The sequence below is a fragment of the Scyliorhinus torazame genome, chromosome 3 (genome assembly GCF_047496885.1).
Source record: "Scyliorhinus torazame isolate Kashiwa2021f chromosome 3, sScyTor2.1, whole genome shotgun sequence".
Classification (NCBI taxonomy): domain Eukaryota; kingdom Metazoa; phylum Chordata; class Chondrichthyes; order Carcharhiniformes; family Scyliorhinidae; genus Scyliorhinus; species Scyliorhinus torazame.
This window is the reverse complement of record NC_092709.1, coordinates 237,091,210-237,107,577: the sequence shown is the minus strand read 5'-3', so window position 1 is coordinate 237,107,577 and position 16,368 is coordinate 237,091,210. Positions and strand designations below refer to the sequence as shown.

At 52.6% G+C, this 16,368-nt stretch overlaps 1 protein-coding gene across 3 annotated transcripts in view; it reads right to left on the bottom strand.

The window, feature by feature from the left end:
• plpp1a (phospholipid phosphatase 1a) overlaps positions 1-16,368 on the bottom strand; it is a 213,373-nt gene that overhangs the window by 77,004 nt on the left and 120,001 nt on the right. For all 3 annotated transcript variants that reach the window (XM_072497032.1, XM_072497033.1, XM_072497034.1), the window contains exon 3: positions 9,551-9,831. In XM_072497032.1, coding sequence (XP_072353133.1) covers positions 9,551-9,831 — 281 coding nt within the window. The remainder of the gene's footprint in view (positions 1-9,550; positions 9,832-16,368) is intronic.

The following is a 16,368-nucleotide window of genomic DNA, read 5'->3' as shown; positions in this document are numbered from 1 at the left end:
ACCCCCACCCCAAAGTGCCATGGAGTCAGAGTGGGACGAAGAGCACGACACAACGCCACTGCTGTCACCAACACCCTCCACCATCGCAGAAACACTCACCACGGTTGGGCACTTTAGTGATGAGGCGTCTGGTACACTCACTGGTGCGCACAACACAGTCGTCCCGGTACAGCAGGTGGAGGTAGGAGCAGCAGAGGGACCGGGCGGTCGGAGGGCAGCCCAGGCCAAGCGAACATCTGCCGCCCAGATGGATCCCGGGTTCCTGCAGTTACCACACCCACACATAGATCCGATGCAACCACCGACACGGAGACGAGCGAATAGGGTGACGGGTGGCTTGCGGCGGCTGCGGTCGCAGGTGGAGGAGTCTACCCGCGTCCAGGAGCTGGGAGTGGTCCCGGTCATGCGTGCCACCCAGGCTGACACCGCACGGGTGGCGTCCGCGGTGGAGGCAATGGGTGCGACGGTGTCAGACATGGGGAACGGTTTGCGAGGCCTGGGGCCTTCCGTGCAGGCGGCGTCTGTGGCCCAGGAAATGGCTGCCCTCTCACAGGAGGCCATGAGCCAGTGCCAGTGCCAGATGGCAGAGGCGCTCAACGCCATAGCCCAGTCTCAGCAGGCCATGGCCCAGTCTCTGCAGGCCATGGCCCAGTCTCTGCAGGCCATGGCCCAGTCTCAGCAGGCCATGGCCCAGTCTCAGTAGGCCATCGCTGAGGGCATCGGCGCCAGTGGCCATGTGCGAGCCGGCGTCGCACTGTCACAGACAGGGTTTGACAACCCCCTGGGCTCCATGGCTGCAAACCTGCAGACCCCTGTCGATACCAGCACGGGCCTCCAGGACTGGCAGCGCCAGATGTCGGGGGCGCGTCGGATGGCCAGTCCGTTCGCATCCCCCACCCATGTAGAGGCCTGGGGGCCATTGGGCACCCCGAGGGAGGAGGAGGTGGTGTGGTCCGTCCCGGCTCCCTCTGTAGGGGAGGTCCCGGTACACCGCGACACCTCGGACTCCCCCCCTTCCGTCCCAGGTGCATCGGGTAGGCAACGGGCAGGACAGGCTGGCAGCTCGCCATCCCAGTCGCCCGGGCCGCAGCCTGGCCCATCTAGGCCAGGACGCCCCAGGAAACGGCCGCCAAAGGGATCCAGTGTCAGAGGGCAGGAATCACAGGAGTCCACCTCCAGTTCTGCTGTACCGTCTGGGGAACCACGTAGACGTAGTCAAAGGGCCCGTAAGGCCAAACAATTAGACACTGAGTAAGTTGGCACGGGTGCAGGGCACAGATGAGTTTTAGGGGCTAGGGCACGTGCATGAACTCCTTTGGTTATTAAAGTCAATGTTACACCTACCGAAGCTGCCTTTGTGCTCTGTCCAAAGTGTGCGGGCGTGTCATGTACGTTGAGCGCAAGTGTGTGTGTGACGGGTGGTCTTACCTCAGCCCCAGGTGAGTCTGCCCCCTTCTCCCTGGGCCGCCATCAACATCCCCCGGGCAGAGGACGGGACCGTGCGCTGCAGTGTCACAGCCGCATGCAGGGATGGTCCGGGTGGATGGTGGTACTGTGGCCATGGGTCAGACATAGTCCAACGATGTAGAGCCAGGAGCTCATCGCAGGGCGGGTTGTCATCATCCTCCATGGCCTGCGATAGACACGCGTCCACCCGCAACTGGGTGAGCCTGGCCCGTTGTGCCGCCGGTGGATCGGCAATTGAGGGGGGGGGGTGCATGCGGGTGGGGTGTGTGGGGTTGGGGAGGGGGGTGAGGGTGCTGGGTGGGTGGATGGGTGGGGGGTGTGGGTGGTCGGCTGTTGCCATGGTGTGCGGTCTGTGGCCATACTACCCGATTCCCACGCCCATCTAGTCAGTGAAGCGGGCGGCTATCAGTCTGTCCCGTGCCCGCTGGGCCAGCCGGTAACGGTGGACAGCCACCCGCCTGTGTCTACCCCGTCTGCCCTGACCATTGCCCCCATCCCCCTCATCTGGGGAGGACTGGGCCTCTTCCTGCTGCTCCTCCACTCGGCCCTCCTCTGCCTGCGGCACATCGCCCCTCTGCTGGGCTATGTTGTGCAGGACGCAGCACACCACAATGATGCGGCCGACCCTATCTGACCGATACTGGAGGGCGCCCCCAGAGAGGTCCAGGCACCTGAAACGCATCTTCAGCACGCCAAAGCACCTCTCGATCACTCCCCTTGTCGCTACATGGGCATCATTGTAGCGGTTCTCCGCCTCATTGCGTGGCCTCCGTATAGGCGTCATCAGCCACGATCACAATGGGTAGCCCCTGTCGCCCAGCAACCAGCCCCTCAGCCGGGGATGGCGTCCCTCGTACATGCCGGGGATGGATGACCGCGACAACACGAATGAGTCGTGTACACTGCCTGGCTGACGGGCGCAGACGTGCAGGATCATCATGCGGTGGTCGCAGACCACCTGTACGTTCATCGAATAGGTCCCCTTCCTATTAGTGAATACGGCCCTGTTATCTGTAGGTGGCCGCACGGCGACGTGCATCCCATCGATCGCGCCCTGGACCATGGGGAACCCGGCAACGGCAGAGAAGCCCACGGCCCGGGCATCTTGGCTGGCCCGGTCCACGGGGAAGCGGATGTAGCGGTGCGCCATGGCATATAGGGCATCTGTCACTGCCCGGATGCACCGGTGCACCGATGTCTGCAATATGCCGGACAGGTCCCCACTCGGTGCCTGGAATGACCCCGTTGCATAAAAGTTCAGGGCCACCGTAACCTTGACGGACACGGGGAGAGGGTGTCCCCCGCCAGTGCCACGCGGTGACAGGTGTGCCAGCAGGTGGCAGATGTGTGCCACGGTTTCCCGGCTCATCCGGAGTCTCCTTCTGCATTCCCGGTCCGTGAGGTCCTGGTATGACTGCCGGGGCCGGTACACACGGGGCGCCCTCGGGTGCCTCCATTGCCGTGGGGCCGCGACGTCCACCTCCCCCTCCTCGTCCTGTCGGTCAGGTGTCCCTCCAGCCTGGGCGGCTGCCGCCTGCCCCTCTGCGGCAGCCTGCGCCGCCTCTCTGGCACGCTCCTCCTCCTCCTCCTCCTCCTCATCCAGGGCAACATAGACATGAGCGGCTGCCACCACGGCGGCCAACATCGCTGGATGGTCTGAAAACATGACGGCCTGGTGGGGGGGGGAGGGGAACGACGACATGTCATCATTGCCCATATCCCCTCCTCCCCCCAGCCAGGTGGCATGGACCGCATGGGTCCAACTGTTGGAGGCTGGCACCTGGCCAGGTGGACCAACTCATTTGCCCTCCCATCACCCTCCTCTGCACGGACCCCCTCCCCAACCTCCACCCCAGCACGGACCCCCTCCCCAACCTCCACCCCAGCACGGAACCCCCCCAACCCCCAACCCAGCACGGATCCCCTCCCCAACCTCCACCCCGGCACGGACCCCCTCCCCAACCTCCACCCCAGCACGGACCCCCCCCAACCCCCAACCGCCATCCCAGCACAGACCCCCTCCCCAACCTCCACCCCGGACGGACCCCCTCCCCAACCTCCACCCCAGCACGGACCCCCCCAACCCTCAACCTCCACCCCGGCACGGACCCCCCCCCCCAACCTCCACCCCAGCACGGACCCCCTCCCCAACCTTCACCCCAGCACGGACCCCCCCCAACCGCCACCCCGGCACGGACCCCCCCCCCCCCAACCTCCACCCCAGCACGGACCCCCTCCCCAACCTCCACCCCAGCACGGCCCCCCCCCCAACCTCCACCCCGGCACGGACCCCCTCCCCAACCTCCACCCCGGCACGGACCCCCTCCCCAACCTCCACCCCAGCACGGACCCCCTCCCCAACCTCCACCCCAGCACGGAACCCCCCCAACCCCCAACCTCCACCCCAGCACGGACCCCCTCCCCAACCTCCACCCGGCACGGACCCCCTCCCCAACCTCCACCCCAGCACGGACCCCCCCCAACCCCCACCCCGGCACGGACCCCCCCCAACCTCCACCCCAGCACGGACCCCCTCCCCAACCTCCACCCCAGCACAGACCCCCCCAACCCCCAACCTCCACCCCGGCACGGACCCCCCCCAACCTCCACCCCAGCACGGACCCCCTCCCCAACCTCCACCCCAGCACGGACCCCCCCAACCCCCAACCTCCACCCCGGCACGGACCCCCTCCCCAACCTCCACCCCGGCACGGACCCCCTCCCCAACCTCCATCCCAGCACGGACCCTCTCCCCAACCTCCACCCCAGCACGGAACCCCCCCAACCTCCACCCCAGCACGGACCCCCTCCCCAACCTCCACCCCGGCACGGACCCCCTCCCCAACCTCCACCCCAGCACGGACCCCCCCCCAACCCCCAACCTCCACCCTGGCACGGACCCCCCCCCCCACCCTCCACCCCAGCACGGACCCCCTCCCCAACCTCCACCCCAGCACGGACCCCCCCCAGCCCCCAACCTCCACCCCGGCACGGACCCCCTCCCGGCACTCCCCCTGGAGCCCAGCCTACTCTAACCCCCCCCCCCGCCGCACACACACACACACAAGCCGAGACACACCTCTCCTCACGCAATCAGTCTGCGGCCACGCCATTTCCTGCCCAGAGCCAACCCCCCAGGCCGTCACTCACCTCCTCGCTGGTCGGCGTGAGCCTGGAGCACCGGGTCACGCCGATGAAAAGGAGGTTTGATTCACGTCGACGTGAACGGTCATCACGTCGACCAGACTTCGGCCCATCCGGGAGGGAGAATATCGGCAGGCCGAAAATCGGCTGCCTTGCGCAGACCCGTGACATTCTCTGCGGCAGCGGCGCCATTAACGCCCCGCCGACTTTTCTCCCTTCGGAGACTTCGGCGGGGGCAGGGGGCGGGGTTCACGGCGGCCAACGGGCATTCTCCGACCCGGCGGGGGGTCGGAGAATGACGCCCCACGTCTACAATGGTGAGAAATCACCTTGGTCCAGAGGATCAAGATGTAGAATCAGTTTGGGTAGAGATAAGAAATACCCATAGGAAGGAAGTCACCGGTCAGAATAATTTATAGTAGCTACATTGTAGGACTGAATTTAAATCAAGAAATTATGTGGGCTTGTAAAAAGGTACTACAATAGTCGTGAGGTATTTTAATCTTCATAGAGATTGACCAAAGCAAGTTGGCAAAGATAGTCTGGAGAATGAGTTCATACAGTGTATTCGGGACAATTTCTCAGAACAATACATTCTGGAACCAGGAAGCAGGCTATTTTAGACCTAGTAATATGTAGTGATCATAATATGATAGAATTTCATATTCAGTTTGAGGGTGAGAAATGTGGGCCTAAACAGTGACTTAAATTTAACGGCAATTACAAGGGCAGGAAGACAGAGTTGGCTAATGTGGGCTGGGAAAGGGGTTAAAACGTAAGATGTAGTGAAGCAGTGACATTTAAAGAAATAATTGATCATTCTCAATGAAGATATATTTCATTGTGAAAGAAAGATTCTGTGGGTAGGATCTGTGGCTAAGCAGGTTAGGAACAATATCAAGTTGAAAGAAAAGATGAAAAGGCTGAGAATTTAGCAAAAATTAGTAGTAGACCTGAATATTGAGAAATGTTTACAAACCAGCAAAGGGTAACTAAAAAGGATAAAGAGGAAAAAAGTAGAGTATGAGAGATAATTAGCAATAAATAAAAAAACAAATAGTAAAGTATATAAAAAGGAAAATAGTAGCTAAAGTAAGTGTTGGTCCCTTAGGGGATGAGACTGTAGAATTAATAATGGGAAATAAGGAAATGGCAGAGACGTTGAACAAAAATTGTTTTTGTCTTCACAATCAAGAAACAAAAAAGGGGGAGGAACTTAAAACTGTTGCAGTCATTATGGGCAGCACGGTAGCATTGTGGTTAGCACAATTGCTTCACAGCTCCAGGGTCCCAGGTTCGATTCCGGCTTGGGTCACTGTCTGTGCGGAGTCTGCACATCCTCCCCGTGTGTGCGTGGGTTTCCTCCGGGTGCTCCGGTTTCCTCCCACAGTCCAAAGATGTGCAGGTTAGGTGGATTGGCCATGATAAATTGCCCTGAGTGTCCAAAATTGCCCTTAGTGTTGGGTGGGGTTACTGGGTTATGGGGATCGGGTGGAGGTGTTGACCTTGGGTAGGGTGCTCTTTCCAAGAGCTGGTGCAGACTCGATGGGCCGAATGGCCTCCTTCTGCACTGTAAATTCTATGTTAAATATTAGAGGAGTACTACAATGAAAATTAATGGGACTAAAGGCTGACAAGTCCCCTGGGCATAATGACTAGCATCCTGGGTCTTTAAAGTAGTGGCTACAGAGAGAGATGCATTGGTTGTCATTTTCCAAAACTTCACAGATTCTGGAAAGGTCCCAGCAGATTGTAAATCTACAAAAATAACCTCCTCCCTGCCACATTTCAGTTTTACCCTACCGGCGGGATGCTCCCTTATGCCGGCTAGCCAATGGAGTTTCCCATTGTGGGGCAGCCCCATGCTGTCGGGAAACCCCCCTGACTGCCGGCAAAATGGAGCATCCTGCCGGTGGGGAATCCAGCCTAGAGAAGGTCACTCACTGGTTGAGAAGCAAACAATTGGTATACTACATGCAACAAGATAGAACATTATAGGTCAGTTATCCTAACATCTGTCATAAGGAAAATGTTAGAATCCATTATTAATGACTAGTAGCAGGGCAATTCAAAAATCGTAAGAATATAAGAACTAGGAGCAGGAGTAGGCCATCTGGCCCTTCGAGCCTGCTCCGCCATTCAATGAGATCATGGCTGATCTTTTGTGGATTCAGCTCCGCTTTCTCACCCGAACAGCATAACGCTTTATTCCTTTATTCTGCAAAAAACTATCTATCTTTATCTTGAAAACATTTAATGAAGGAACCTCAACTGTTTCGCTGGGCAGGGAATTCCATAAATTCACAACCCTTTGGTTCCTCCTAAACTCAGTCCTAAATCTACTTCCCCTTATTTTGAGGCTATGCCCCCTAGTTCTGCTTTCACCCGCCAGTGGAAACAACCTCCCCGCATCTATCCTATCTATTCCCTTCATTATTTAATATATTTTTATCAGATCCCCCGCATCCTTCTAAATTCCAACGAGTACAGTCCCAGTCTACTCAACCTCTCCTCGTAATCCAACCCCCTCAACTCTGGGATTAAACTAGTGAATCTCCTCTGCACACCCTCCAGTGCCAGTATGTCCTTTCTCAGGTAAGGAGACTAAAACTGAACACAATATTCAGGTGTGGCCTCGCTACCACCTTATACAGTTGCAGCATAACCTCCCTAGTCTTAAACTCCATCTCTCTAGCAATGAACGACAAAACTCCATTCGCCTTCTTAACCACCCGTTGCACTTGTAAACCAACTTTTTGCGACTCATGCACTAGGACACCCACGTCCTTCTGCACAGCAGCATGTTTTAATATTTTATCATTTAAATAATAATCCCTTTTGCTGTTATTCCTATCAAAATGGATAACCTCACATTTGTCAACATTGTATTCCATCTGCCAGACCATAGCCCATTCACTTAAACTATCCAAATCCCTCTGCAGACTTCCAGTATCCTCTGCACTTTTTGCTTTACCACTCATCTTAGTGTCGTCTGCAAACTTGGAACACATTGCACTTGGTCCCAACTCCAAATCATATATGTAAATTGTGAACAATTGTGGACCCAACACTGATCCCTGAGGGACACCACTAGTTACTGATTGCCAACCAGAGAAACTCCCATTAATCCCCACTCTTTGCTTTCTATTAATTAACCAATCCTCTATCCATGCTACTACTCTACCCTTAACGCCATGCATCGTTATCTTATGCAGCAACCTTTTGTGTGGCACCTTGTCAAAAGCTTTCTGGAAATCCAGATATACCACATCCATTGGCTCCCAGTTGTCTACCGCACTGGCAATGTTCTCAAATAATTCCACTAAATTAGTTCGGCATGATCTGCCCTTTATGAATTCATGCTGCGTCTGTCCAATGGGACAATTTCCATCCAGATGCCTCGCTATTTCTTCCTTGATGATAGATTCCAGCATCTTCCCTACTACCGAAGTTAGTACCTAACTATCTAACTGGTCTATAATTACCCACTTTTTCCCTATCTCTTTTTTTAAACAGTGGTGTCATGTTTGCTAATTTCCAATCCGCCGGGACCACCCCAGAGTCTAGTGAATTTTGGTAAATTAGTACAATCTGGCAGAGTCAAAAGTGAAAAGCAAATATTGGGCTGGATCCTTTGGCCGTGCCTGCCTGCCGACCGAAAAAAGTTGCCCGAGGTCAACGGACCTTTACATGTTCCCCCGTTGTGTCTGTGAGGATCTTGCAGTGGGTGCGGCCGGAAAATCCAGCCCAATGTTTCACAAATTTATTAAGAGTCCTTTGAGGATGTAATGAACAGCCTGGATAAAAGGTGAACCATAGATGTAGTGTATTTGGATTTTCAAAAGACATTCGATAAGACCACATGGTATTGGGAATGATATACAACCAAGGTTAGAGGATTGACTAACTAACAGGACACAGAGAATCAGGGTCAATGGGTCATTTTCAATGTGGCAAACTGTGATTAGTGTAGTGCCATTGGATCAGTGCTGGGGCCTCAACTATTCATGATCCATATTAATGACTTGGGACGACTGGACTACAGTGCTAACAATACAAAAATATATGGGAAAGCAATTTGCGATGAGGATGCAAAGTGATATAGAAAGGTTAAGTGATTGGACAAAAAATTGACAAATGCCGAGTATGCTGTAGGAAATTCTGAGGTTGTCAAATTTAGCGGGAAGAACAGAAAAGCAGAATATTTTTTAAATAGAGGCAATAGAATGGTGTGGTACAAAGGTATCTGGGTCTGCATGTACATGAATCAGAAAAAGAGACACACTGTCAAAGTTTTTAGTCTTGCAAAAATACCAAATTTGAAAGGGGGATGCAATTTATATTGCATGAAAAATGGGTTCTGATTGGCTGACAATTTGATTCGGATTGCCTCAGAGAATGTGCCAAGGAACTATTGTCCCCACAATTTGTTTAATTTCAAAAAACGTACAATGTCTGGAAATGTTCTTTTTTCCTACAGAGGACAGACAGGCAGCAAGCATTCAGCTGCTAAACTCCTATGTCTGAAATTTTCTTCCTAAGCCTATCTGCCAATCTACTGCTCTTTCCATTTTTAAGATGCTCTGTAAAGGCTTTGACCGTGTATTCGGTTATCTGTTCTAATACCTCCCAATCTCCTAATACCTTCAGTATCTCCCAATATCCCAAAATCTTAACCTTTTCTCTCTCTCCATGGACGCTTGCTGAGTTTCTTTCAGCATTGTGTTTTTAATTCTAATATCTTATGTGGCTTGGTGTCAAATTTTGATTTAAAATGCTCCTTTGAGCATCTTGCAACATTTTATTAGATTAAAAAACACTATAATGTATTGTTATCATCTATGACACAACAAGTTTGGGGAACACAATGAGCAGCAGATTATAGGTTCTGTGCTATGGCTAGAATGTACAAATCATATACAGCTTATCTAAGGCTTACCGTGCTTCGGTTGACATCCTTTGGTCACCCAGACATGTGAAGTCAACTATGTACCCTGAAGTGCAGTTAAATTTCTTCCAGTCGGGTTTGCAAACATCGAGAAAGTGGGGCCGAAGGCGACCAATTGAATACTTGGCAATATCGGTCAGGGATTGGCTTGCGGCAGCCCCAAACACAAATGCACCAATGCCCTTGTATACAGTGGCTACGTAGGAATTTCTAATAAAGGCGTTTGAGTACAAATTGTTCCAATGAACTGAAGCTAACTCTCCTACGATTATCTGCAACAGAGAAAAATCAGGCATCAGCTCTGCACAGGAAACAATGAATACACGAAATTCACAAAACATGCACATTGCCATTCACAAACAGATCAGCAAAGTTAATCACCGGGAAAAGAAGCAAAAATAAATTACATTTTTTATTGGTTTCTATATTTTGAAATCTTATGAATCATATTTTGAAGTTTGATCATTCTCTCATTAAAAATTAGACAAGCTTTGAGTGGTGCTCATGTGTACAATGTTGCTTCCTTAATAAGCTACAATTTGCAAACCCTGTAATTAATAGCAAAAACAGTGGGCTGGATTATCCGCACCGCCACATTTCAGTTTTACCCCGCCGGCGGGATACTCCCTTACGCCGGCTAGTCAATGGAATGTCCCATTGTGGGGCAGCGCCATGCTGTCGGGAAACCCCCGGGCTGCCGGCAAAATAGAGTATCCCGCCGACGGAGAATCCAGCCCAGAGAATGTCACTCACTGGTTGAGAAGCAAACAATTGGTATACTACATGTAACCTGTCATTGGAATAAGCCATGATTAACATATTTATCACATCTAAAACTGCTGAAGCTAAAGGAGCTTTCGCCGAGCCATTCCTAGTATGTATTTTCCATGACATTTGGCTTAACAGTAGGTTTTCTACTCCATGATTGCACTGAAAACATGCCACTTCACTGTACAGAAGCACAGGTCATAAAATCAGCACACGGCTGAGCGCATGGTGTAGAAAACTGCGACTGTTCCCACCTCTGGCAATGGCAGTTACCACAGCATTAAATGTTTCACTGAAGTCACTAACTGCAAGATCAGTTCAGCAGATCTGTGCATCAAATAAACGAGAAATATGGGGCTGCACCTTACGGGCGTTGAAAATTCTCAACATTTTTGGGTCGCAAACCCATTCACGTCAGCAGTCTGCCCGCTGCCTCCCAGGAAAAGGTTATGAGGCATCCAATTAAAGGGCCATCTTCAGCATCACTGTCCAATTCGGAACAGTGAACAGATTGTGAAGGCAGGAGAGTGATTGAGTACATGAAACTGCAAGGCCAACAGGTAACCTTCACTGTGTATGCCAGTGTTGCTGGGGTACACGGGATGCAAGACAAATGGAAGAGTGAAATGGTTGGAGGGACGTCCTGTCCAACAAGCACTACCCCTACTGCAATCTCCAGGAGATTGGAAGGAATTTGCAAGTGTCTGCCCGTGGAAGACATCAGGCTTGCTGATTTGCACCTTCAGATTTTAATGAATTTGCCTCCGCGCTCTGACCTCCCTCTCTGCATGCACCTGGTGCGCTGCAGACACAGCAGGTCACTGAAAGAAACTGGAAAATTATTGGCAATTGGTTCCTGATAAGCCTTGATTTTCTTCACTAGTTTCCCAGCTCCCCCACCTCCAAACACATCTATGAGACCCTGAGAAAATTTCTCCCATAATGTTTCGATCCAAAACAGTTTATTAGCTGTCCTTCTGAAGTAAGGCACCAATCGGACTAGGCAAAGAGCGTTTTTTTTTCTTCTTCTTAAAAATAAATTTAGAGTACCCAATTCATTTTTTCCAATTAAGGGGCAATTTAGTGTGGCCAATCCACCGACCCTGCACATCTTTGGGTTGTGGGGGCGAAACCCGAGCAAACACGGGGAGAATGTGCAAACTCCATACAGACAGTGACCCAGAGCCGGGATTGAACCTGGGACCTCGGCGCCGTGAGGCTGCAGTTCTAACCACTGAGCCACCGTGATGCCCAGGCAAAGTGTTTACCAGGTTTCCAAGAGACCAGAAGATGGAAGGTGGAATCCTGGCTTCTGGCAACAAACACATGGCCGACATAAGCAGGGAGGACTACCATTAAGTAATGTTCAATGGCCTAGTGGGGAGGGGGGGAGGGAGGGGGAGGGGGGGGGGGGGAACAACTGGGTTGCTGCTGCGGAAATCCAAAAGGAAATGGCTAAAGAGTGGGTGGGCGGGGATGGTGTGCGACGCTGGGGGAGCGAGCGGGAACGCGGAGGCGGGATATGGGACTGGCCTAGAGAAGGTAATGGCTAGTCGACACGGGAGGGGGGCAGGTAGCCCCCTAGTGAGGCTGATCACGTGGAACGTGAGAGGCCTGAACGGACCGATAAAAAGGGCCAGAGTGCTCGCGCATTTGAAAGGACTAAGGGCAGACGTGGTTATGCTCCAAGAGATGCACCTAAAGGTGGCGGACCAAGTTAGGCTAAGGAAAGGATGGGTGGGACAGGTGTTCCACTCAGGACTGGACGCAAAAAACAGAGGGGTGGCCATTTTGGTGGGGAAACAGGTCGCATTTGAAGCAAAGAACATCGTAGCAGATAGCGGAGGTAGATATGTAATGGTGAGTGGCAGGCTGGAGGGAATGGAGGTTGTGTTGGTTAACGTGTATGCCCCAAACTGGGACGATGCGGGATTTATGAGACGGATGCTGGGGCGTATACCGGACCTGGAGGTAGGAAACTTGATTTTAGGAGGGGACTTTAATACGGTGCTGGACCCGGGGCTAGATAGATCCAGCTCAAGGACCGGAAGAAGGCCGGCAGCGGCCAAGGTACTTAAGGGGTTTATGGACCAAATGGGGGGAGTGGATCCATGGCGATTTCTTAGACCTAGGGCTAGGGAGTTTTCCTTCTTCTCCCATGTCCATAAAGTGTACTCCCGGATAGATTTTTTTGTTTTGGGAAGGTCGTTGATCTCTAGGGTGGAAGAAGCTGAGTACTCAGCCATAGCGGTTTCGGATCATGCCCCACATTGGGTGGACCTGGAATTAGGAGAGGAAAGGGAGCAGAGAACACTCTGGCGATTAGATGTGGGACTGATGGCGGATGAGGGAGTGTGTGCAATAGTGCGGGGGTGTATTGAGAGATATCTGGAGGTCAATGACGACGGCGAGGTCCCTGTGGGAGTGGTATGGGAAGCACTAAAAGCGGTGGTCAGAGGAGAGCTGATCTCCATTGGGGCCCACAAAAGGAAAACAGAGGCCAAGGAAAGGGAAAGATTACTGGGGGAGATTTTAAGGGTGGATAGGGAATTTGCAGAGACCCCGGAGGAGGAATTGTACAGGGAGAGGAGACGACTCCAGACGGAATTTGACCTTCTGACCACCAGAAAGGCGGAGGTACTGTGGAGGAAGGCACAGGGGAGGAGGTATGAATATGGGGAAAAGGCGAGTCGCCTGTTGGCTCATCAATTGCGAAAGAGGGCAGCAGCGAGGGAGATAGGAGGAATTAGAGACGAAAGGGGAGACACGGTGCGAAGGGCAGGAAAGATAAATGAGGTGTTCAAGAGCTTCTATGAGGAACTGTATAGGTCTCAACCCCCAGAGGGAGAGGAGGGGATGCGGCAGTTCCTGGACCAATTGAGGTTCCCGAAAGTGGAGGAGCGGGGGGTGGTAGGCCTGGGGGCACCGATTGGGGTGGACGAGGTTATTAAGGGACTGGGAAGCATGCAAGCAGGGAAGGCCCCAGGACCAGACGGGTTCCCGGTGGAGTATTACAGAAAATATGTGGACTTGTTGGCCCCGTTGATGGTGAGGACGTTCAATGAGGCCAGGAAAGGGGGGACTCTACCCCCGACGATGTCGGAGGCGACGATATCGTTAATTTTGAAGAGGGATAAAGATCCGTTGCAGTGCGGGTCCTATAGACCCATTTCATTGTTGAACGTGGACGCCAAATTGTTGGCAAAGGTACTGGCATCGAGGATAGAGGACTGTGTCCCGGGGGTGGTGCACGAAGACCAGACAGGGTTCGTAAAAGGGAGACAACTGAATGTTAACGTGCGACGACTATTAGGGGTGATAATGATGCCCCCAGTGGAGGGGGAGGCAGAGATAGTGGCGGCAATGGACGCAGAGAAGGCATTTGATAGGGTGGAGTGGGAGTATTTATGGGAAGTGTTAAGGAGGTTTGGGTTTGGGAACGGGTTTATTAGCTGGGTTAGACTTCTTTATGGGGCTCCAACGGCAAGCGTAGTTACAGGTCGACATAGATCGGAGTATTTCCGACTATATAGGGGAACAAGACAGGGATGCCCGCTGCCTCCATTGTTGTTCGCGTTGGCAATTGAACCTCTGGCCATGGCGTTGAGAGACTCCAGGAAATGGAGAGGGGTGATTAGAGGGGGAGAAAAACACCGAGTCTCGTTATATGCGGATGACCTATTGTTATACGTGTCGGACCCAGCGGGGGGAATGATAGAGGTTATGCGAATTTTGAGGGGGTTCGGGGATTTCTCGGGGTATAGGCTAAACATGGGGAAGAGTGAATTATTTGTGATACATCCAGGGGACCAGAGTAGAGAGATAGAAGGCTTGCCTCTAAGGAAAGTGGAAAGAAACTTCCGATACTTGGGGATTCAGATCGCTAGGAGCTGGGGAACCTTGCACAGACTTAATCTGACACGGTTGGTAGAACAAATGGAGGAGGACTTCAAGAGGTGGGACATGCAGCCTCTATCGCTGGCGGGCAGGGTGCAAGCAATTAAGATGATGGTCCTCCCGAGGTTCTTATTTGTATTTCAATGTCTCCCTATACTAATCACTAAGACCTTTTTTAATAAAATAGACAGGAGCATCACGAGCTTCGTGTGGGCAGGGAAAGTTCCGAGAGTAAGGAGGGGGTTCCTTCAGCGTAGTAGGGACAGAGGAGGATTGGCACTACCGAACTTGGGCGATTACTATTGGGCCGCCAATGTGGCAATGATACGTAAATGGATGATGGAGGGTGAGGGAGCGGCGTGGGAAAGACTGGAGAGAAAGTCCTGTAAAGGGACGAGTTTAGAGGCGCTGGTGACGGCGCCGCTACCGATCTCACCTAAAAAGTTTACCACGAACCCGGTGGTGGCGGCAACATTGAATATCTGGGGACAGTGGAGGCGACAGAGAGGGCTGCGGGGAGCCCTGGTGGGGTCCCCAATCAGGAACAACCATAGGTTCGCCCCAGGAAGAATGGATGGAGGATTTCAGAGCTGGTTCCAGTTGGGAATTAGGAGGGTGGGAGATTTATTTATAGATGGGACTTTTGCGAGCTTGGGAGCATTGGAGGAAAAGTATAAGTTGCCCCGGGGAAATTTCTTGAGATATATGCAGGTGAGGGCATTTACTAGACAACAGGTGAGGGAATTTCCGTTGCTCCCGACACAGGGGATACAGGACAGGGTGCTTTCAGGGGTGTGGGTCGGAGAGGGCAAGGTGTCAGAGATTTACCGAGAGATGAGGGAAGAGGGGGAGGAGTCGGTGGGCGAACTAAAAGGAAAGTGGGAAGAAGAACTAGGGGAGGAGATAGAGGAGGGTATGTGGGCTGATGCCCTAAGCAGGGTAAATTCCTCTTCCTCATGCGCCAGGCTTAGCCTGATTCAATTTAAGGTGCTACATAGAGCACACATAACGGGAGCAAGATTGAGCAGGTTCTTTGGAGTGGAGGACAAATGTGGGAGGTGTGGCGGGAGCCCGGCAAACCACGCACATATGTTTTGGGCATGCCCGGCACTGGAAGGGTATTGGAAGGGAGTGACGGGAGTGATTTCGCGGGTGGTGAAGGCCCGGGTCAAACCAGGCTGGGGGTTAGCTCTATTTGGAGTTGCGGAAGAGCCGGGAGTGCAGGAGGCGAAAGAGGCCGACGTTGTGGCCTTTGCGTCCCTAGTAGCCCGGCGCAGGATCCTACTCATGTGGAAGGAGGCGAAACCCCCCGGACTGGAGGCCTGGGTAAATGATATGGCGGGGTTCATTAAACTGGAGCAGATAAAGTTTGCCCTGAGAGGATCGGCTCAAGGGTTCACCAGGCGGTGGCAGCCATTTCTCGACTACCTAGGGGAACGTTAGAGGGAAGACAGATGACCAGCAGCAGCAACCCAGGGGGAGGGGGGGGGGGGTTTAGTTTAGGTCAAAGATAAAGGGGTTTTGTTACTTGTGTATTGTTTAAAATTTCTGTATTGTTATTGTTGCGTTTGCTTTGTAAGAGGGGAAAAATTGTTGTTTGGGAAAAAAATTTCAATAAAACATTTATAAAAAAAAAAGTAATGTTCAATGGCAACTGATCATTATGAAGGTCCTAGTGCAATGGCAAGTCCTGCTTATCTGCACAATCTTCTTGGAGGCGGGCAGTTTAGAGGATGCCTCCATAAACCCTATTCAACAACGGACAGTTTCCGGAGGCTGAACGTTCAAAGGGCCTGTATCCACTGAGAGAGCAGGGCGCTGCTCAGACGTAAGGAGAGCACATGGCTTCTTAACAAAGAGGCGTCATATGTATCAAATTTTAAAACGATGAGGGCCGAAGCTGGTAGGCCCCTCAAGAGTGGAGGGCAAAACTTCTCCAGTGGAATCATTTGGGCCATGCGGAAAGCCTTTCTTGTCCACAACCTAGTCATTGGGTATGGAACTCTGGTGCCACTCGCCCCTCAACAGCCTGACATCCAGAGATCACATCCTCAGAGCTGCTGGAGACACCCAAATGCTGGGAAGACCCTGCTGGCATCCTCCATGTTCCCCTTTTCAGGTTCTTAATTGCTAAGTATTGGCTA